Genomic DNA, 20,849 nt, shown 5'->3' with positions numbered 1-20,849 from the left:
GTTAAACTGTTAATAAAGGTTGTGTTAGCTTCAATCTGCCTTGCCTCAGTTCCTGCCTGCCTCGTTCTCCCTACACAACAATAATCATCCTGCAATGCTTTAAATTTATATGGTCGCCCCTCTCCCACAGACTCTGGGAGGTCAGAGCCGCCTCCTCCTCCTGATCCTCGATGCCTTTAGAAAGCAAATCCTTCCTTTCTTCCCCAGCGCCAAAATCCCGTTTCTTCAATAGAAAATCCCGAAACTGGCAACTTCTGAAATACATCTACAGGCGCGGAAGGCAAACTTTGCGCTACTTCCGCCCTCACTTCAACCTGGCCAATCAGAGTAGCCGGAGCGCCTCACATGCGCCCAATCAAAGGCGACTACATGTACGTCGCCGGGCGGATTGCCGTCCCGCCAGAACGGCCCAATGGCGACGAGCCTCCCCGAGACGTGTTGAGGGAAAGAGGCGGGGCCTCCCCCGGAGAAGCTAGGCTGGCCAATGGGCACAGGGGGGCGTAGTCGCCATTCCAGAGAGTTCCGAGCGGGCGGGGTGAGTATCGGGGGGGTCCGTCCCGTCCCAGCTGGGGAGGATGGGAGATGTAGTCCCGAGGGCGGGAGGGGGCTGGAGGGGATGGGGGGGCGCCGTCGGGGGTCCCGCAGCCGGTCCGGGGGCGGAGGAGGCGCTGCCCGTGCCTGTCCCCAGGGGCGGCTGAGCGGACGGGGCGGACGGGGGGCGCCCGGTTGGCGGAGAGCTTCTGCCGGGCTGGGCGGGGGTCCCTCGGGGGTCTTGGGAGGATCCGCCCCGGAGAAGCCGCGGGGAGCCTGGCTGGGGTCTCCCGGTCGGGGTGCCGCCTGCGCCCCCGGGACCCGCCCAGGAGCTCCGTCCGTCCGTCGGGCCGAACGCGGCTCAGCGCAGAAGGGCAGCCGGAGCCCGCCGGGGGCTGCGCGGGTCTCCCGAACGCCTCCCGCCTGGCTGCGGGTCACGGACGCTTCCCCGGCTGGACGGAGCGGTGGCCGGACCGGTTGGGCCAGAGGGGCCGGGTGGGGGGGCGGAGGTGCGGAGCGTCCGTCGGCCGAGCGAGGCGGAATTTCCTCCGTCTCCTCTGGGGATCCGGGCAGCTTCACCTTTGCGGCGCGGGGAAGAAAAAGCCCTGAATGCGAGGCTTTCCTTTCTTTGATGTGGGAGCCGCACTCCTGGGAAGCGCCTGGAAGGGCCCCGGAGGCGCCGCTTTGATGTGGGGCCCCTTCTGTGTCAGCGGAAGCCAGGCGGGTGGGGGGAGTGGAGGCCACCAGGAGATCAAAGGCCAGCTGGGAGCGGAGTTGGTTGCTGCTCACTGAGGAGGGCTTCCCAGCCCCTCCCATCCAGCGCCCCCATCTCCCCCCCCCGGAGCCCCCAGAGAGGGAGCCCAGGGAGGGAGAGAGAGGAGGGGGTGCTAACAACAGGTTGGAGCCAAAGTTTCCCTTCACCCTCATGACAATCACCCTCCCCCCCCATTGACTTTGTGGGTTGCTGGAAAGGTCCCCAGGGACAATCACATGACTACCCCCCACCCACACACACACACACACATATTGCAACCGTCCTAAAGGCCTGCCAGTTGCCAAGCATCTGAGTTGTGGCCGTGGGGCTGCTGCAGCGGTCGTCAGTGTGAGGACCGGCCCATTCTTTTCACTGCTGTTTTACCTTTGAGCCATTGCTAAAGGACAACCTACAACCCCTCACTTCCTTTGGAAGGAGGCCGTTTCCTCCCCTCTCTTACTCACTCTGCAACCCATCATTATTATTTGGAAGAGGGGGCAATGACGTCTCTGGGCAGGTGAAGCTCCTGCATGTGACCCGTGACTCCTCGTCTGGTGCCCGGGCTTAGCGGCTGCTGGGGGGCTGCCCTGGGATGGGTCCCTCTGCAGCCGATGCGTGAGTCAGTGCGCGAGTGGCCCATGGGGCTGCCCTTGCCCAGTCTCCCGTGCCAGCCCGTCTCATGCCAGCCTGCCCGGGTGGTTCCTTTGAGGTGGGGAGGGCCGCATTCCTCTGACGGCTGGGCACCCCTCGGCATCAAAGGAGCCCGGCAGGAGCTTGTTTTGGCCCGGCCGCTTGGGCGAGGTGGGGCGAAGGAGATCCCAGCTCCCGAAAGAGCTGACGGTACAGGGCCGCCCTGTGGGTGGTGGTGGTGGCTGCGTCTCCTTCCCTGCCCTGCGCTTGGGTGCCTGGCGGAGCCCACAAAGTTGCCACCGGGGAGATTTTGAGGTGAGAAACGGTTCACTCAGCAGCCTTGTGGATTTCCAGGGAATCGGGCTCTTTCGGCCCTCCGGGTCAGACACGGGAAGACTCCGGAGAAGGTGGATTGTCTTGTCAGGGCTCCGGAGGGAAGCAGCTGTGGGGCGCGTGGGCAGAAGGGGCGGCAGGGCTGCCTGGGGACGGAGGAGAGAGGGGATCCTGGTCTGCTCTGCTGCCTCCAGAGAGGCTTCGGACCCCTCCCAGAAACGCTTTGGGGACCCACCCCTGCCCTGCCCACCAGGGACCCAGGAAACAGGCGGAGGGGCTGGTGGGGGCGAAGGAAGGAGGGGGGGCGTGATTTTCCCTGGGGGCGACGGGGGCTCCCCTGGGCTTGCCGAGAAGGAGCCGAGGAAAGTAGGGCAGGCCGAGCCGGCTGGGCCAGTGTGCCTGCCACCTCCTCCTCCTCCTCCGCCTGCCCTCCACGCCCTGTGAGGCTGAAAGCTCATCCTGTGGGGCAGGCCGGCTAATGAGCGCCTTGAGATGCTGACACAGCCCCACGCCCAGCTCCGGCTCCCTTGCCAGGCTATTAAGCTGTCCGCCAGGCAGGCTGGGCGGAGGAGGGCCCAAGCGGCAGAGGCACGGCGGCTGTTGGTGCTGCTGCAGGAGAAAACCCACCTGTCTTCCGGGACAGTTTTAGGCTGCTTGTCTTCCTGTTTCCCCTCCTTCCGATTGGCCCCTTCCGTGCCTGTGGGGCCGTCCGGTGGGGCCAGGAGCCTGGTGGCTCTCGGACTGATCACCTCGTTGGCTGGACCTGCTGGGAGCTGCCCCACACCAACGGCCTTCCCTCCCCCATAGTGCCCACTCCGGAGGAAAGATGGTGAAGGAAACGGGCTACTACGACCTGCTGGGCGTCAAGCCCTGTGCCACCATGGACGAGATCAAGAGGGCGTACCGGCGGCTGGCACTCAGATACCACCCGGACAAGAACCCCAGCGAGGGGGAGCGGGTAGGTGGGGGAGAGCGAGGCGGGTATGGCAAGGGGGGGTGGTTCTGCCGGCTGTGGGGTTGGTCTCAGCCTCCCTCTCCCTCCTTCCCCAGTTCAAGCAGATCTCGCAGGCGTACGAGGTCCTCTCGGACCCCAGCAAGAGGTCCGTCTACGACCGAGGAGGGGAACGGGCCATGAAGGAGGGCGGCGCAGCTGGGCGGGGCGGCTTTGGGCCCCCGATGGACATCTTTGACTTGTTCTTTGGAGGAGGGGGCCGCACGCAGGGCCCCCGGGTGGAAAGGAGAGGTAGGGGGCTTGGCCGCGAGTAGGGCAGGTGGGCTGGGAGGAACTTTCTGGGATGGGGTGTGGGGTGTGGAAGGCAAAGGATCTGGGAGAGCACCCCGATTCCCCTGCTTCCTCCCCGTGTGTGCCCCAATTGTGTCCCGTGGGACTGCAGGCTCTCCGAGGGGGGTCTGCTATGGCTGATTCCCCCCCCCCTGCATGCTTGGCCCAGAGGAAACCGAGGCTGCCAATGACAAGCCCCATCCTGCCCAAATCCCCGGGGCTCCGTCATCGCAGCCACTGCCCCCCCTTCCTCCTTCCCACAAACAGCCCTTGGTCTCTGGGCTTCTCCCTCCGCAGGCAAGACGGCCGTCCACCTGCTGACCGTCACCCTGGAGGACCTGTACAGCGGGGCCACCCGCAAGCTCTCCCTGCAGAAGAACGTCATCTGCAGGAGCTGTGGGGGTGAGTGGGCCACGGGGCTCCCCCCCCCCACTCAGGAGCAGGGATGGGAGGAGGTTGGGGGGGCTCCGTCTGCCGCACTGGGAGACTCCGGGAGCAGGACGGACCTGTTGCTGAGCCCCAGAGCTTCACCTGATACCCGGCTGAGCCCGTCTTGGGCGTGTTCAGAAGCTCAGCCAGCCGCAAAAATGCTCCAGAGCTGGAATTAGCCGAACGGAGCTCTGGCTCAGCCGGGACCGGCTCGGCGGGTTCTGGGGCCCAGCGGCTGGGCCCAGAGGGGAGTTTTGGGGGTCCCCTTTCAGTCTGCTGCGCCCTGTTTCTGAGCGGCATTGGCTGATTTTGGCAGGATGGTGAGGCCTGGGGGTGGGGGAGGGGGGAAGCAGGCAACCACCCAGACAGCTGGTGGGGAAGACCCATCCCCCGGCAGGCAAGGGGGGAGGGCTCCTGGGAGGGGGAGCTTTGCTGTGGGGCCGGGTGAGTGACAGGCCCTCTGCAGAGAAGGAGCCTTCCCTTGCTGGGGGTTGAAGGAGGCGGGGAGGGGCCTGGGCTTTGTGCCCCCAACAACCCACCGCTCTGTCTCGGCAGGCCGTGGTGGCAGGGAGGGCCTGGACGTCCGATGTCCCAAGTGCCACGGGACTGGCATGGAGGTCATTGTCCACCAGCTGGGGCCCAACATGGTGCACCACATCCAGGCCATGTGCTCGCAGTGCCAGGGCCAAGGAGAATGGGTGCGGCCCCTCGACCGCTGCCTGGCCTGCAACGGCCGGAAGGTCATCCGGGAGAAGAAGATTCTCAACGTCCATCTGGACAAAGGTGAGCCCTGCGGGGGGGGGACGGAGTTTGCTGGCTCCCCATTCCCTCTTGGCCCTTTGCTGTGGCTCCCTTTCGGCCTCCTTGGGCCCCCTTCGGTCCAGTGACAGACCCCAGCCTCATCAGTCGTAACCATGGTTAGTTTTAATCCCTCATTAACTCAGGCAGACTCAGCCGGTTGCCAAGCAACGGACCCTCCCTCCCTTCCCTTCCCTCCCTCCCATGTATGGGGAGAGTGGCTGCCCCGTGGGGGGCCGAGGGTTTGCCCCACAGGCTGGCTGCTCCTGGACCGTGGCTCTGTCCCCCCTCCCCCCCCCGCAGGCATGGCCGACCGGCAGAAGATCACGTTCCACCAGGAGGGGGACCAGGCCCCCGGATTTGAGCCCGGAGACATTGTGATCGTGCTGGACCAGAAGCCGCACCCGGTCTTCCAGCGCAGCGGCAGCGACCTCATCGTCCGGCGGGAGGTGCCGCTGGTGGACGCCCTGTGTGGCTGCAAGCAGGTCATCCGCACCCTGGACAACCGGAGGCTCCTGGTTTCTTCGCGGCCCGGTGAGCAGCTGGGGGGCCCTCTGGGCTTGCGGGGAGGAGGGATCCTGGAAGGGGGGGGGCTGCCTTCTGGTTGGGGCTGCTGCCCATCCTTTACCCCCTGCCTGCTCTGCCCCACAGGCTGCGTGATCAAGCCGGGGGACATCCGGTGCATCCCGAACGAGGGCATGCCCGTCTACCGCAGCCCCGGCCAAAAGGGGAGGCTGGTCATCCACTTCGAGGTACGGAGGCCCTTGGCTCCCCCCAGCCGGCTCTTTCGGGGAAGTCTCGGTGAGGCCTTCTAACCGGCTAGTCTCACCCAGGGCCCCCCTCCCTGCAGGCCCTGAGCGACGGGTGGAGGAGGAGGAGGAGGAGAGCCATTGGCTGCCTTGGGGGGGCCCCCAGCTCCCCCTTTCTTTGGTCCCCAGTCCCTGCTGCTTGTCCCGCTGGGAAGGAGCCTGGCTTCCCCTCCCAGCTCCAGCTGCCCACGCTCCTGCCCCTCCCCCTCTGCTGCCCAGGTGAAATTCCCGGAGCCCGGCTGGCTGCCCCCCCACCAGCTGCGCCAGTTTCAGTCCTTCTTCCCCCGCCACGAAGAGGTGATGGCCACGGAGGACATGGAGGAGGTGGAGCTGCGGGAGTATTTCCCCCAGCCGGACTTCTCCAGCCGTCGCTTCCAGAGCGAGATCTACCACGAAGGCGACTTCGATGACCCCCTGCGCCACAACGTCCAGTGCCAGACCTCGTAGCCCGGCGGACGGAGCCCCCCCGTGTGTGACCTTGCAGAGGGGGGGAGGAAGCCCAGGATGCCTTAAGAAGCACAACGGCCGGTGGATGTCCAGCCAGAGCGGTCAAGTCCCTCCTTTGGCCAAAGGTCCCCAAGCCTCTGGAGGCCGGCTGCCTCTGAAAACCCCCGTTTAGCTTAGGGAGTCGTAGCTGCCCCAAGGCCCCCCAGGACCCCAGCCTAGAAATCAACTTTGGAGCCTCCGCCGGGCGTTTCCCCTCCTGCCCATCTGCTCTGGGCCTGCCCTAGTTTGCCAGCCGTGGACGGTAATGCTGGTTTCTCTCTAGGACACCCCGACTCCAAGGGGAAAGAAAACGCTCAGGCCCCCACCGGCTGCAAGGCAGCTTCCTTCGCACCCTGGGCTGGTCCTGACCTGGGTTTGCCCATCTTCTAGGGGCCAGGAGTCCCAGGGGCCCTAACCCTAACCCGCCTCCCAGCTGATTTCTAGGCCATTTCAAAGTCTAGCCACTACGGGGGTCTTACGGAAGAGCCGAGTGGCGGCTGACAGGCGGGGAGCTGGACTTTGGCATGTCCTGGGGGGTCCCGGCAAGGGAAGCCCCTCTGTTGACACCAGCGGGGGACCCCGTCGGCTGCTGGTGGGTGGGGTCAGTGGGGGCTCCCCTTTGCTTTGAAGTGCCTTCCCAGTTGTGCCATTCATCCTGGGTGCTGCCCCCTCCCCCCCCTCCCATTGCATTGGGAATCATGGCAGGCCTTTTCCAGGTAGCATAGTCAGTCTTAGGTGTTAGCGGTGGGGGGGGGGACGGGACTCTAGGCCTCCTGGGGTTGTCCAGGGTGGTCCTGCTTGCCCTGAGCCCCCCGTCTGGCCACGTGTGGGGCCTTGGTTTCCAAGCCCAGCCAAGCTTGGTGTCTGCTGAGGAACTTTGGGGTTCGTTCCCCGCTTTTTGCTTTTCCTCTTTTTATTTTTTCCGCTCTTCTCTGCCTCCTGTCTGCAAAGGGATCGGAAGAGAACTTTGAACCGTCTGTGGGAGTCGGACGAGGGTGTGTGTGGGGGACACTCTGCAGAAGTTGACTTGAATTTTGGTTCAAGGAAAACAAGGAGATTCTCCAGATCACTCTCTGCCTGGTTATTGATCCCGTCCCTCCCCCTTCCTCCCCCCTGGTCTGCTTTGTGCAACAGGGCCCACCACCCCTCACTCGTCCCCTCACTCGCTCCTGTGTAACTCCCTCTGGATCTGTGTGCAAGGGCCACCGTGGACGCCGGTTGCCGCTTCTGAGCTGGAGGGCCCACTTGGGGGGGTCTCCACAAGCCGGTGCCCCAGAAGACCCCTCCCCACAAACTCCCAGCTCTGCTTCCGACCAGGAGGCCGTCCGGGAAACGGGGCTGCGGAAGGGAGGGGGCTCCCTCGAATGGGGGAGGGTTTGCAGACCTTCCACCAACCACAAGCTTTCATTTGCCAAATTTTTATGATCCGGGGCTGCCGAAAGAGGCCTTTTCTCAGCAGACGGTTTCTGACTTCCAAACGGAACTTAATTCCCTTTCAAAGGGCAGGGCGGGCAGAACCTGACTGCCAGATTGTGGGGAAAGGGGTGGGGGGAAAATGCTCAGACCTGGGGGACCAATGCACGGAGCCTCCCTGACTGTTGGGGTCCTTGCAGAGGGCTGCACGGGGTCCCCAGATCCTCGGGGACTTTGGGGCAGGTGGGTGCGAGAGAACGGAAGAGTGTGAAAAGAAGGGGCCTGAATCCATCAGCCCATCTTGATTGCAAGTGGGGGGGTGGGGTCAGCAGGTGCAGAGAGTGACAGGTGGCCAAGGGCAGAGAGCGTTCAGGGATCCATCCCGCAGCCATCATCCCTTGGGCTGGCAACCCCCCCCCCAACTCTTCTCTTCCCCCTTCCAAATCGGTGCAGAGGTGGAGGAGGGACCGCCAGGCGCTGCGGCCTCTGACCTTCCCGGCGCCGGGAGGGAGGGGGCCCCGGCAGGCTTTGTCTGAGGTTGAAAGGTGCCCCTTTCAGGGCAAGGAAGGAGGGGGGGCACTTTGTTCTCCTTCCTGGGAAAAGCGGATCCCGAGAGGCCACTGCAAGCAAGGTTGCCTGGCCAAAGGCTCCCAGGCGCATAATGCAGGAGGGGTCCCTGGCTTTGCCATGGCAATGGAGGGGGGGGGGTTGATGGAGCGCTTGGGCCTCCCTGGCTGTGAGGAGCTGCAGCTGGTCAGGGCAGCCAAAGGGTCTCTGCAGCTGCCCTGGCAGAGCGGCGAAGGGGGCAACTCTGCTTCTGGGTGGGGGGATTGGGGGTGGCCACCTTGATTGAAAGCTGCCAGGAATTTTTGGCACCCCCAATCCTGCAGGTCCAGACCTCTTTGGAAAGACCCCAGCCTGGACTCCGGGGGCCCCAATTCCATCCTCCCCTCCCATCGTGGGCACCCCCAGGGAACAGTAGGCCCTTTGGGGTTCCCCCTCTGGAATATTAATGCTATTGTGTTGCATTCAGTGGGGTGGGGGTTGATGGGGGGGGAATCAATCAAAAGGGCTTCAGAGATGGTTTCCTAAGGGCCCCCCCCCCACTGAATTCCCCAGTTCCAGGAGAGACGAAGTCCCAGATGGAGAGATGGATAGGAGAGACTGGCAAGGCGAGGGGGGCACCAACTGGGCATGGAGGGGGGGGTGAGGCGAGGAGAAAGGATGGAGGCAGAAGACCTGCAAAAAGCTTTAATGGAGGCGGATGGGGGGGGGATTGAAGGCACCTTCGCACAAACGTTACAGGCTTCGGGCTAAAAGGAAAGGAGACCATGTGAGGTGGGGGCAGATCTTGCGCCAGCCCTTCGGTGGGTCCCTGCAGGAAGATTTCTCTGCTGCTTTGGTGATTCAGCACGAGGAGCAGCACAAACTGGCCAGGAATAAAGAGGAGGGGGCAGCAGGGACACCTGAAGGGAAGGCCCCTTGCCCCACTCCAAAGGGGGGAGGAGGGGAGAGGCTCCAGCTTGTAGGGGCCACGGCTTGACCCCCAAGCTTGACCCCGGATTCCACAGTTAATCGCCCAAACAAGGCAGGCCTCTGTATGCCTCCTCCAAGGGAGCAAAGGGGGGAGGGGGTCAGGGAGGGGGGTCTCCGAAGGGTAGAAAGGCCATTCTGAAGGGCTTTGTTGAGCCTCTGGGCACGGAGAGAGAATAGGGACCAGGCAGTGGGGGAGGCTGCCATTGTGCTGCAGGGCAGGGATGCCCCCGGGCTGTCCGGTCTGCCCCCCCCCCCCCCGGTCGTGTCTGGCGCTGGCCGGAGGCCTCTCACTTGCGGACGTAGGTCCTCGTGCAGACGACGTCGTTGGCCTTCATGGTCTGAGAAGGGAAAGGAGGAGTTGAGGGGGAAGCAGGCGGGGCTCTCGCCCTCTTGCAGGCTGGGGAGCAAAGGGGCTGGAAAGGGGGGAGAAGGGGCGAGGGGATCCACCCCCAAATCTGCACTTTGGGACAGGGGGGAACTGCAAAGCTTGGACGTTTTGGGTCCCTGCCTCCCTCAGGAAGGAAAAGGGTTCTGTAGGGGGGGGGAGCCTTTCCCTGCAGCCCCCACCTCCTGTGCCATCTGGGGCGGGGGGGGGGAGTTGAGAAGGTGCAGCCCAGGTGTCTCACGGAGCCCAATCCTGGCGTAAGTCTGTGCTTTAGGCCAACGAAAAAAGGGCAGCTGAGAAAGAAGGCCGGGGGGGGGGGCCTGCAACCCCAGCACCAAGTGAGAAGAAACGGGGGGGGGGGGTTTCCTCACCAGAATGAGCTCCCCATTGTTGGTCAGTTCCCGGGACCAGCTGGTTTTGGGCCCTTCTCCTTCCAGCAGCTTCTGCTCACACACAATCTTGTTGTTGTTCTCCCACTTGGCCAAACTCTGGAAAGTCAGGAAAGAAAGAAAGTCCCCCCCCCCTCCGGTGAGCAAAGGGACCTCCTGAGGCCAAGGAAGGCACGCAGCCCCCCCCCCCCATCACACTTCTTGGTCACCCGGCAGGCGGCTGGCAGGAGGAGGGGACATCCATACGCCTGAGATTTCTTCCCCTTTTCAGGGCAACTCATCCATCACTGGGGCGGGAGGGCTGGGCGAGAGGGAGGGGGCAGCCAGAGAGCATTCAAAGGCCACGGGAGACACCCCCCCCCCCACTGCAGTCATGTCCTTGTCTGCCTGGGACCCCAGAAGGCCTGGGGGGGGCACAGAAACGCCTCTTCGTGGGTTGAGATGCAGAAAGGATTGGGGAAATGAGGGGGGGCATTTCTCCCTCTCCCGCTGGCCCTTCTGCCCCCATTTTGCAGGGCCATCAACTCCCCACCTTTCGCTGCAGCCGGTCCAGCTAGGGAGACAGCTGGGCAGGGGGCCGTGCGGGGGGGGGTAGGGGGGGGCGTCACAAAAGCCAGCTGCCCCTTGGCAGGGAGGGGCAGCCTCTGTGCAGCTGGGGGGCCTTCCTGCATTGTCAAGGGAGGGGCCGCCTCCCCCAGCAGAAAGGTCCACAGACACCCCTGCCCCAGGACATAGTCCTCCCTCCCTCCCTCCTGCCGCTCACCTTGCAAGGCCTCCCGTCCACCGTCTGCTCCTCAAACTCCTTCCCGACCTCAAAGTGGATCTCAGTGGTGCGCACCGGGGTGGAGGTCTTGATGCTGAAGGAGGATCCCTCTTGCTTGATCTCCACCTCTGATTTGGAGGCCGCAACCGTCGCCAACTGGCGGCGTATTATGTTGACCCCTGGGAGGAGAGGGGGCCCGAGATGAGCCATTCCCCGAGGGACCCTGGCTGAGATGTGGCCCCTGCGTCCCCTTTCTGGGGTGAAACATGATCCCCCTCGGACGGAATCTGGGATCCCCAGGGAAGGCTGGAGTCCGGCTGGCCAGGGAGGGGAACATGGGGCTTCTCCTCCGGGAGGGGCCTCTTTTGGAGACATTGAACCCTGCTTAGACTTTGCCTGCTGGAGTCTGGAGGCCAGCTGACTTCCACCCATACAGTCCTGGCTCGGGTTCAAGGGCCCAGAATCCACCCTTGCCAGTCACACCCCTTCAAATGGGCCTTCTTCATTCCTGCTGGATGTCTTCACAGCTGGGCTCAATTTGCAAGGGACACACCCACATCTCCAAAGGGTGGTGGGGTTGTGTAATGACCCCTCCCCCCCTGCCCCACCCCCATATGTGCGCATTCCTGCGTGTCTTTGCACGACAACATTTGGTGACAATGAACCTGTTCACCTCTCCGATGCTTCTTACCTCATTCTTTGACTTTTTCTTTCTTTCTTAAAACACACAATCACACACACACACACACACAGGCACACACTTGCAGGTGAGGGCCTTCAGCCAGGTTGAAGGGGCGGAGGATGAGGCAATGGCAGACTTTAAGGAGAATTGGGGGTGAGGAGGGACACGGTCATGTTTCTGAAAAAAGACTTATCAAGAAAGTGCACAACCATCAGCCTTGATGGCTTTCCCCCGAAGGAAGCAGCACCCGAGGTGTCCTAGGAGCTAACAATTGTGCAACAGGCAGAAGAGGCAGGAAGGACGGAGGAGGCTCCGGGGGAGAACTGAGGCCCTAGCCCCCAGGCAGCCTTGCTGAATCCCAGGAAGGTGTAAACCAGGGGACTCCAACCTTTGCCAACCTGTGGACTTCAACTCCCAGAATTCCCCAGCCAGCCAAGTCAGGCGGATTTCCCTCCTCTGGATTGGCTCCCGCTGCTTTCTTTTGTTTGCTATGAGATCAGATTTTCCAAGAGGTCTGGATCCAATCAGCGCCCGTAGCTGAAGCTTCCCTGCTTGTTCTGGACAGGACTTTTCCACCTCCTCTGCTTTCTTTTCCCAACGGAGCCTCTCCCGTCCCATCACTGGAATGGGAGCCTCCCCTGAGGAAGCAGAAAGCGGGGAGCAGAAGGGCCCCAAGGAGCCTCACCCTTTGGAAGCAGAGATGGGACCAACCCCGGTTTGGCCCGCGTGGAAAAATGTGTCACGTGGCCCTTGGCTGGTGGACTCAGCCGGCTGCCACATTTCTCTTGGTGAGGACAAGATGCCACCCCAAGATGTGAGCAAAAAGGGCCGTTTTGCGAGGGAAGAGACCCAGGAGGAAGAGGACAAAGACCCCTGCCAGAGATGTGGGGGGGGAGTGATCTCAACGAAGGGGGAGAGGACAGCATGGCGGTGGGGCCCCTCAGGAAGGCGGCCATTCTGGGGGGCCCTCACAGCTTTCAGGGAAATCTCAGTGGCATCAACCGAGAGCAGGATTAGGGCCCCAAAGGCCTAGATGCTAGATGGCTCTTGATGCCCTTCTACCCCCTTCCTCTTGCGGGAGGATCAGGCAGCCTCCCCCCCCCCAAAGAACTGGGCCACAGCCTCGGCTCCTAAGGGGCCCAGGACCCTGCCAGTGAGCCCCGTGGGCCCCCCCTCTTCCGCACAGATTTACCAAGGCCCACCTGAATTCCATCTGGCCTCTCCTCCACCCTCTGCCCAGCATCATATGATCCCCATTTGGGAGGCAGGATGCGGAATGGAAACCGAAGGATTTGATATTTATCCTGAACTATGCTTTCCCCAAGCTGGAAGGAATTTGCAAAGCCCCCTCCCCGTCTCCCCCTGCTTTGGAAAGGGAAAAGGGGAGGGGGGTAGCTCTTCAGCTACTAGAGGAGCCAAGAGCCAGGAGACCTCCCCCAGAAAGGAGTGGGGCTTGGGAGCAGCCCTCTCCCCCAGCTTTCCTGGCTGGAGGTGAATGGGTGAGTGGGCTCCAGCTTGCCTGGAAAAGGTGCCGGTTTTTCCCCAGTTGAAGGAGAGAGGAGGGGAGGCAAGAGGGGAGGGGAGGCTGAGGAGAGTGCATGTGTGTGGATTTTCCATCCTGGCTGCTCTCCGCAGGGGCCTCCGAGGACTCTCCGGGTCAGGGAAGGACCGGACAGAGCCACCGCTGGGTGGCTGAATCGTTGCCCGGGGAGACCCCAGCCTCCCCTCCCGCTTCGGCCTCCCCAGAGGGGCAAATCCCCAAGAAGCGCTGCTGGAAAGGACGCCTTTTCCTGCCTCGTCTCCAACCCTCGGAATAAAAGGAGGGGAGCTTGAAGGCTTGCCTGGGGTCTCCCAGGGAGGAAGCGACGCTGCTATGGGGCCAGACGGGGACGGGAGCCAGGGCTCGACTCGGGTGCGGACTCTGGGCCCCCGGGGGAGCGAAGGAGGCCGGAGAAGCCGTCCTGATAGAGCTGGGCCCCCGGTTTCCCTCGTCTCCCCCCCCGAAGCCCCCAGCCCGCACGGAGCAGCCCCTCTCCCCCGACGGTGTCGCCTTATCCTGGCTCGGGGTTTGGAGAGCGGGGGCGGCTTCCCCATCTCCTTCCTCCTCTGCGAGGCTCCCGGTCCCTTCAGCCCCCCAAGCGCAGCCTGGCGCTCCCCCCGGCCGGCCCTGCCGCTCACCCATCTCCCTCAACAGCTCATCGAACTCCTCCGAGGTGGATATCTTCCAGATGCCGGTGAAGTTGGCCATGGCGGCGGCGGCGGCAGGGTTGACCGAGCGGGTCTCTGGTCCGGGACAAGAGGAGCGCGAGCAAAGCTTCTTCGCTGCCGCTGGTGGCTCCGCCGGCGCACCTCGCCTTAAGAGCCGCCCGTCCCGCCGTCCCGCCCCTCCCCTCCCGAGGAGGAGGAGGAGGAGGAGGAGGAAGGGGTCCCCCGCTCACCTGCGCGCTTCGCCGCCTCCCGGAATCCTTGCCGCATCCCCCAAAAGGCGCTTTCCGGCCCCGGGTCCTGAAGGGGCGCCTCAAAGGTGCGTCTAGGCGACCCTTAGCCTCTGCGGGGGTGGGTGGGTGACAGGTCTGGGACAGGGAACCCCCCCCCCGCCGATGATACCACTAAGCCTCGCTCCCCGCTTGACCAGGTTTTAGGGAACCTGGAAATTTCAATTGGCTCCTTGCAGGGGCTCTATGCTTGCTTTGAAAGGTTTAGTGGGAGACAGGGGAGCCTGGAGGGACCTAAAAGCACTTCAAGCCAGCAAGAATTTCCTTTGTCTGGGAAAACCTCAGCGTCAAGCCAGCTCTGCCCTTCAAGGGGAATTAAAGTGCCCCCCCCCCCCGCACCCTCTCCCCATCCCGGCATCCCTTCCCTTTGAAAAAGAGGCAAGCACAGCTATCTACCTATTCCCTTAACTCAATTTATCCCTTCCTCACAGGAAGACCCAAATCAACCCCTGGGGGTGGGGGGCAATGTACTGCCAGGGGGGGAGGCAGGGGGGAACCCCACCCCTCTGCAGAGAGACACTCCAAAAATCCTGGCTTGGCAACCTGGCTTTTGTTTGCAGAAAGTTGGTGGATTATAGGAGGAATTTTCCAAAAGAAAAAAAGTCCACCTCCTGCTATGCTGATCCTCCCCAATGAAACGCAACCCCTCCTCCTTGGGCCTTGTGAGGTAGCGCCCTGTGCAAAAAATCGCTCCTGGGGTGGATAGAAAACTCACCCCAACCTTCCAGGGAGATCTCTGGGGGGGGGGAAAAAACCTTCCAGCCACTGATTAGGGTCCTTTCAGAATGGAGGAAGGGAATGGAGGGGGGGGGCAGCTGCTTTTCAGGCAGCCCCTCCCACTTGTTGGTGCCTGGACCCCTTCCAGGATCAGGGTTAGAGCAAAGGCGGCTCCAGAGACAGAGGGGGCAGGTTCAAAGGAAGCCCTGCTGCAGGCGAGGCCCAACCTGCCCTTCATCCACCCACCTGCAGGAACCAGGGAGATCCCCCACCCCACCCCCCAGGGCAGGAGGGAGGCTTAGTTCCTCCAGGAAAGCAACATGGCAGGTGCCCAGCCACCATCCAGGGAGGGGCTGCAGAACCCCTCCCCCCATTCAATTTTGGAGAGCACCCGGGAAATGGAACTCTTGGGCTGATCAATATCCTAGGAAAGGCCCTTGGAGGGGGAGGTTGCAGTCCACAGGGCAGGAAGGCCGAGGGAGGCAGGGCAGAGGGGAAAAGGGGGCGAGGGGGCAGGGCCGGTCAAGCACTCCTGTTCTCTTTGGGCTGCGGCCAATGTTTGTGCAATTGGGAAGGAGCGGCTGGTGCTGCTGAGGGACCCTCGCTGGGCCCTGCAGGGCTTATCCTGCCTCCCCCCCCCCCCGCAAAAGGTGTCGGAATGAAGCCGAAAGGGGGTCCCTCCCCTCGTCTTCAAGCACAGGCCGCCTGGCCACCCCAGCCCCAAATCCTGCCCGCCCTCATCCCCCTCCTTTCCGCGGGGTTTCTCTCCCCAGCAGTGTGTGTGTGCGTGTGTGTGTAATATTTGTGCGTGTGTGGGGGTGTGTGCACTTTGGCAAGGGAAGCAAGGAAGAGCCTGAAGACATCTCCCCTCTTTGCTTAGCGCCCCCCCCCCTCCCAGGTAACATGCCTTGCATGATTGGGCAACGGGACGTGTGAGCGGGCACACGCACATACAGTGTAATGGAGGCCTTAGGCGATTCCCCTCCCCCACTTCACAGCCCAGTTGTAGGACTCTTCCAAAGACCCCCTACTTGCTTGCACGTTTGCCCACCCAAAGGAGCCCTTCGTTGGAGCCGAGCTCTGCCCGGGTCAAATGGATGGCCTGGAGGGAGCCTGTGCTGCCAGCCCTACGGTCAGCTTCCCCTCTCCCTCCCCAGCTCTGAAAGCAATAAAGGCTCCCCCAGGGGGATGCCCACAAGGCCTCGGAGGGGGGGGCATTTGCGCTGCCCCCCTTTCTGCCACCTGTGGAACACAGAGGGAGGCTTGGGTGCCGGGCGGGGCGGAGGGGGCCTCGGTGGCTTCGGTTCAAAGCCGGCTCCCCCGCCAGACTCATCCAAAGAGGGAAATCTGGCCAGTTCCCCAATTTGCTTCCTCCTGCGGATGGTGGAAGTTCCCCGTCTGGGCCGGCCACTTCCTGACCATGCAACCATCAGAGGGGAAGCCCCACCCGCCTGGCCCCGCTTTGCCGAGGAGGCCCGTGTGGTGAGAGGGCCACGAGGCTCTGATTCCTATGGGGCAGGAGAAATGGGGCAGGCCAAAAGGGGGACCAGGACACAGAGGCCAAACAGGGTGGTAGGCAGCTTCTCCTGCTGAGGCTGCAGCCCTGAGCAGCCCCTCCCGTCCCCCAATCCTTTCCCCAAACTCTGCCACTGTTGAGAAAGGAGGAGAGGAGGGTGGCAGGGATGATGCCAGGCCCTCCATCTGGCAGGCAAACAGGAGGGGGGCCATGGAGGAGCTACTAGGAGATAGTAAAGCTGGGAAGCTGGTGAGGGAGACCCCTGCCCAGAGTTGATTCACTCAAGCATAAGAAGGGGCCGCGAGGGGCAGCACAATCCGCGTGCGAGCCCTGGAGAGGCCAGGCCAGGAGGTCGTTGGAACCGGTTGCTGGGAATTGGGTGGCACATAAGTGAATCAATTATGATTTATATGTTGTTATTGATACTGACTTTTGCAAGACTGTTTGGCTGTGCCCCCTTCCCCCTTTGGTGTGCTTTTGAAGGGACAGCAGCAGCCCCCGTGTCCCCCCCCCAACAGCCCACTGGGGGTCTGGCTGGGCGGGAAAGGGGGGTGGGCAGCTGGCAGCAGAGAGGGCCAGAGCTGCTTTGCCCAGCACTTTCCCCTTCCGTTCCTCTCCTGTTCCCAGCCTCCTCCCTGCCGTCCCCACCTCCTGTAAGGCCAGCCAAGCCAGAGGGGAACAGAGAGGGGCCCTGCAGCTGAGGGTGTGAGGAGGAGGAGGAGGAGGAGGGAGCCGGCCGGCCAGCCAAGGGCTTAGCCACAGGCCACGAGGGGCAGGAAGGAGACGTCACCCTCTCTTCCTCTCCAGGTGGGCTGGCAGGGAGAGGCTGCACCTCTGGAACAGCTGCTGCCTGTGTGTGTGTGTGTGTGTGTGTGTATGAGAAACGGCAGGGCAGGGGACCAGTCTCTCCGGCAAAGGAGCAGAGGGGGAAAGAGGCTGAACGTGGAACCTGCCTGGCGTGGGACCTTGCTGGGCTCTCGGATCCACCAGAGGGTGTCTGCTGCCTGCCAGATCTTGGGCCAGGAGGGTGGTCAGCCTGAGCCTCGGGATCCTTGCAAGCAGGTCAGAAACCGGAGGCCGAGACAGAGGCCGGGCTTGTTAGCAGAGGAAGTTCTCGGATGGATGAAGCCAAGAACAACGTGGCTCCTTCCTCACCAGCCGAAGGAGGCTGCCTGGACCACCAGCCCCCATTCTCCAGCTTTTGAGCTTCTCCCCACCTGGGCCTCTCCAGAGAAGCAGGCCTGCTCTTTGCCGCTCCTCGCTTGCCCTGAGAAGCCCTACTTGCGGATCCTGCCACGTGTCTCCCCACCCTGTTCCCACCACTGCCACCGTATGGTCCCTCTGCCCATTTTGGGGCCCTCTAGACAGAGCCCCAGCTGCTCTCCAGGAAGGGGGTTAAAGGACTCCCTGCCACGGTAGTACAATCACAGCCGGGTGCTTCCTTCAAAGCCTCAAATGCCAGGAGACGGAGCCCTCGCCAGGCTTTTGCAGGTGGGAACCAATCCAGCCCACCCACCCACCCACTTCCCATCCCAAGCCCCAGGTGGGGAGAGGGTGCCCACAGGATGCCCAAGCCCCCCCCCACATGGGACACGCTGGAGGGCAGCCAAGGAAGGAGGGGGGAGCCATGATAGGTGGGAACCAACCAGATAGTGGGGGGGGGGAATCCCTCCTGGATATTCCTGTTTACCCGGCAGCATTGGGTGAGATGGAACAGCCCCACCCCCAGCTGAATTTCCCCCCTTGGCTCCGGTCTCCGCTGGGGCCTGGGCAGCCTGAGTCACCTGGAGGTGCCCTGCACACCAACCCAGTGTTAAGTGACCCCCTCCCCACCCCCATGAAGGGAGCCCCCTCCCTAATCTCCCCCAGTCAGATAAAGGCCCCTGGGCAAGGAGAAGCTCTCCGGTTTCCGAGCTGAGCGAATTTTCTCATCTTAATGTGATTATGGCAGAGGATTTTTTTTTCTCAGGCTCTGCGAGGAGGAGGAGGAGGAGCAGGAGGAGGAGGAGGCAGCCCCAGACCCTTCCAATTAGGAGGGAAGGAATGTGGGCCCCTTCCTTGCCCTGGAGGGCCGCCTCCCCTCCCTCCCTCCCTCCCTCCCCAGTGGCTGCCTGCCCTCCTGGTGCCCCTCAGCAGAGGGTTCAGGCTCAGCCCCTTTGGGGGGGGGGTCGGTCTCCATTGCTGCCCGAATGGGATCCGGTTGCCCCTTGTGGGGACAGTAAACGAAAGCAGGGGCTTTCTCTGGTCCTAGGAAGAGCCCCAGATCCACCAGCCCCATTGGGGGGGAGGGGCTCAGAAAGTGAAGACCGAGAGGTTCCAGAAAGGGCGAGTCCAAGGGAATGAAACACCCAGCTCAGGAGCAGTCTATCCCTTCCCAGCAGGGGGAAGTCCAGGAAATTAGTCAGTGCTTAGTCAGTTGGCTAAGCTGCCCTTGCCTTAACCTAAGTCGATTGACTAAGCGATCCTGGATGAATTCCCTCAAGGTTGAAGCAGCAACATCCATCTCTGGGTCTCCGTCGCTCAGCGAGGGGGCCGCACTGGAGTCAAGGGGGGCTTCCTGGCCCTGATTGACAGGGACAGAAGAGGCTTCAATGACCGGTCAGCTCTGTAGCCTGGAGGGGAAACCTCTGGCCCAATTGGTTCCAAATTGAGGGCAGACATGACATCCTTATAGAGCAGCCCCCCCTCTTTGTGGGCCCTTTCAGTGTCTCTCTGCCGCCCCCCCCCCCCCACTCACAAGACATTCCTGCTTTATTGTCCGAAAGAGGAGGGCCGGCTTTTAAGACAGTGGGAAGGGTTGGGTTACAGGAAGAGAGGCTGGCTCATGTCTCCGGAGGGGAGAGAGAAAATCCTTTGTAAGTTGGGGTTGACATCTCCCCCGCCCCATTGCCCTCCACTCCATTCCAGGGAGGTTAGAGAAACAGTGGGATAACTAACAAAAAAACCCAGAAGGTTGGGGCGGGGGGGCGGGAGAGAAAGTGGGGGGGGGGGTGTTGAAGAGCAAAGGGAAAGAAAGTGTGAGATTTCCAGCTGGGATTGATTCTTAGCCTCCCATCTCTCCGCTTATCTCCATAAACACTCAGCCTCTCTGGGTAATTACAGGGTCTCTGCAGCCCAGCCAGGGAGGGAGTGGCACTTGCTGGGTGGTCTTTCCCCCCTCCGAGGGGAGGGCAGGTTCCTGCAGGGCTGGGCGGGCGGGCAGGCAGGCACCGGCCCTGGGACCCGCTCAAAGCCACTCGGTCCCTCATCAGAGCTGAAGGGCCTCCTTATGGTCAACGGTCCAGGCAGCCCAGCAGTTGCTGGAGAAGCCGCCTTCACACGTGCCAGGGCCCTGGGGGGGAGGGGACAGACCCCAACCTATCCGGGAGCCCCCAATGCAGCGCTCCAAAGCCTGTGCCCAACACCAGTCCTGCAGGGGAGGGAAGTGGATTTTACATTCCCCCCCCAACCTCGAGGCCAGGGACTCCCTGCGAGCCCCCCCGTCCAAAGGCCTGAAGGTGCCCCAACATGGCCCGGCCCAGCTGTGGGGCTTCCCTTTGCAGCCGCCCTGCAATGGCCCAGGGGAGGTGGGTTGATCCCCAAAGAGAAGGGGGGCTTCTGGTGTTTCCCTGCTCCTCCAGCAAGTCCTACCTGCTGCTCCCCAGACTCCCTTCTCAATCCCTTCAGCCTTCTCTCGGGAGCCCAAGGGAAGGCGCTGGCCGCTTGGGGGGGGGGGGGGGGCACCTGGTTGGCACACGTGGCCCTGGCAGGAGGGAAGGGGCTGCTGCCCTGCAAAGGGGGAGGTCAGTCCCGCAATCCCCAGTGAGGCCTGAAAGGGGAGGGGGAGCTCCCACACTTCTCCTGACCCCGTTAGCCGGTCGTGACCCTGCCTGACCCCGAGGTCCCTTTTGAGCCCCTCTTTTGACTACCTCTCCAATTACTGGAGCCATCAGCCATCAGGATAAAGGCCTCTTTTTAAAGGCCTGCGATCCCCGAGCCTGCTAATTCAGCCACCCCCCCAGCCCAGCCCAGCCCGTCCATGTGGCTCCCAGAGGGGGCTGGGCTGCTGCTGCTGCTTTGGCCCCAGGTTCTCCTCCTCATTCTTAAGAGTTGCCTTGGAGAAGGAAGGACAGGCAGGGCTTGGACACAGCCGGCCAGAAGACACACACACACACACACACACCAGCTATTGGTGGGAGGAAGGAAAGAGGCGTGCCAGTGAATCCCTCGGAGGGCGCAGAGAGCGGAGCTAAAGCTAACAAAGGGCTGCCCTTGTGTTATCATAGCCTTATAAACTGCTGCTATGGACAGGAACGCTGGCCAAGAGAGGCAGCCGAGGCCTCCTTCAGCCTGGGTCTGCCAAGGGGGGGTTGGGCTGCACCTAAGCCCATCCCTAACCGCTGACATGAGGACTTTTTTTTTGGGGGGGGGGGCGTGGTGCTCTAGCAAAGGGGGGAGAGGAGAGCAAAGGAGGTGGCCACCCACAGAGCCCAATCCATCACTGCACAGCAACCCCCTCCCCTCCCCAGCCGTATCCCTCACCTCCCCTTCCTCACTTGGCAGCCTCAAAGAAAGCCGGGCTCCTTCCCTGCCCCCTTTCTGGCCCACTAGGGTCTCCTGCAGAGAACTGTCAGACCCTCAGCACCCCCCCACCCTGTTTTGGTAAGCAGGTGCTGGAGGGGATCCCTGGAAGAGAAGCCGGGGTCTCTGCCCTGCAGCTCTCTGCAGGAGACCCTTGCAATGGGACAAAGGAGGAGGAGGAGGAGGAGGAGGAAAGACTCTGGGGCACCAGCAGGAGAAGGGAGACCCCCCCCATATCTTTTGCAGATGCAGGGGGGGGGCTCTTTGTTACCCAAAAGCTCCCATCCGGCCAAACCCAGAGACAGAGCTCTCTGACCCCCTGGTGCAGGCAGCCCCCCTTC

The 20,849-nt window shown here is 62.6% G+C and overlaps 1 protein-coding gene and 1 long non-coding RNA gene across 6 annotated transcripts; both read left to right on the top strand.

The window, feature by feature from the left end:
* Positions 1-409: 409 nt before the first annotated feature.
* Positions 410-7,121, top strand: LOC309399765 (dnaJ homolog subfamily A member 1-like). 5 transcript variants are annotated; one of them, XM_081967864.1, is made up of 9 exons: positions 518-535; positions 1,677-1,802; positions 3,056-3,206; positions 3,299-3,491; positions 3,828-3,932; positions 4,515-4,742; positions 5,061-5,291; positions 5,409-5,509; positions 5,786-7,121. In XM_081967864.1, exons 2-9 carry the CDS (start codon positions 1,786-1,788, stop codon positions 6,011-6,013), a joined length of 1,254 nt encoding a protein of 417 aa, XP_081823990.1. In that variant the 5' UTR covers positions 518-535; positions 1,677-1,785; the 3' UTR covers positions 6,014-7,121. The 5 variants fall into 5 exon arrangements, with proteins under 5 accessions (XP_081823991.1, XP_081823990.1, XP_081823989.1 ...); XM_081967865.1 differs by lacking the exon at positions 1,677-1,802 and having other exon boundaries at positions 410-535; XM_081967863.1 differs by lacking the exon at positions 518-535 and having other exon boundaries at positions 1,061-1,802.
* A 4,269-nt stretch (positions 7,122-11,390) lies between these two features.
* Positions 11,391-13,054, top strand: LOC309400077. Its single transcript, XR_014176602.1, has 2 exons — positions 11,391-12,008; positions 12,856-13,054. It is a non-coding gene; the product is annotated as an uncharacterized lncRNA (long non-coding RNA).
* The last annotated feature ends 7,795 nt before the right edge of the window (positions 13,055-20,849 follow it).

The sequence above is a fragment of the Natrix helvetica genome, assembly GCF_964273705.1.
Source record: "Natrix helvetica genome assembly, chromosome: 16".
Classification (NCBI taxonomy): domain Eukaryota; kingdom Metazoa; phylum Chordata; class Lepidosauria; order Squamata; family Natricidae; genus Natrix; species Natrix helvetica.
The sequence above is the reverse complement of the archived record's forward strand: the minus strand, read 5'-3'. Positions and strand labels throughout refer to the sequence as shown.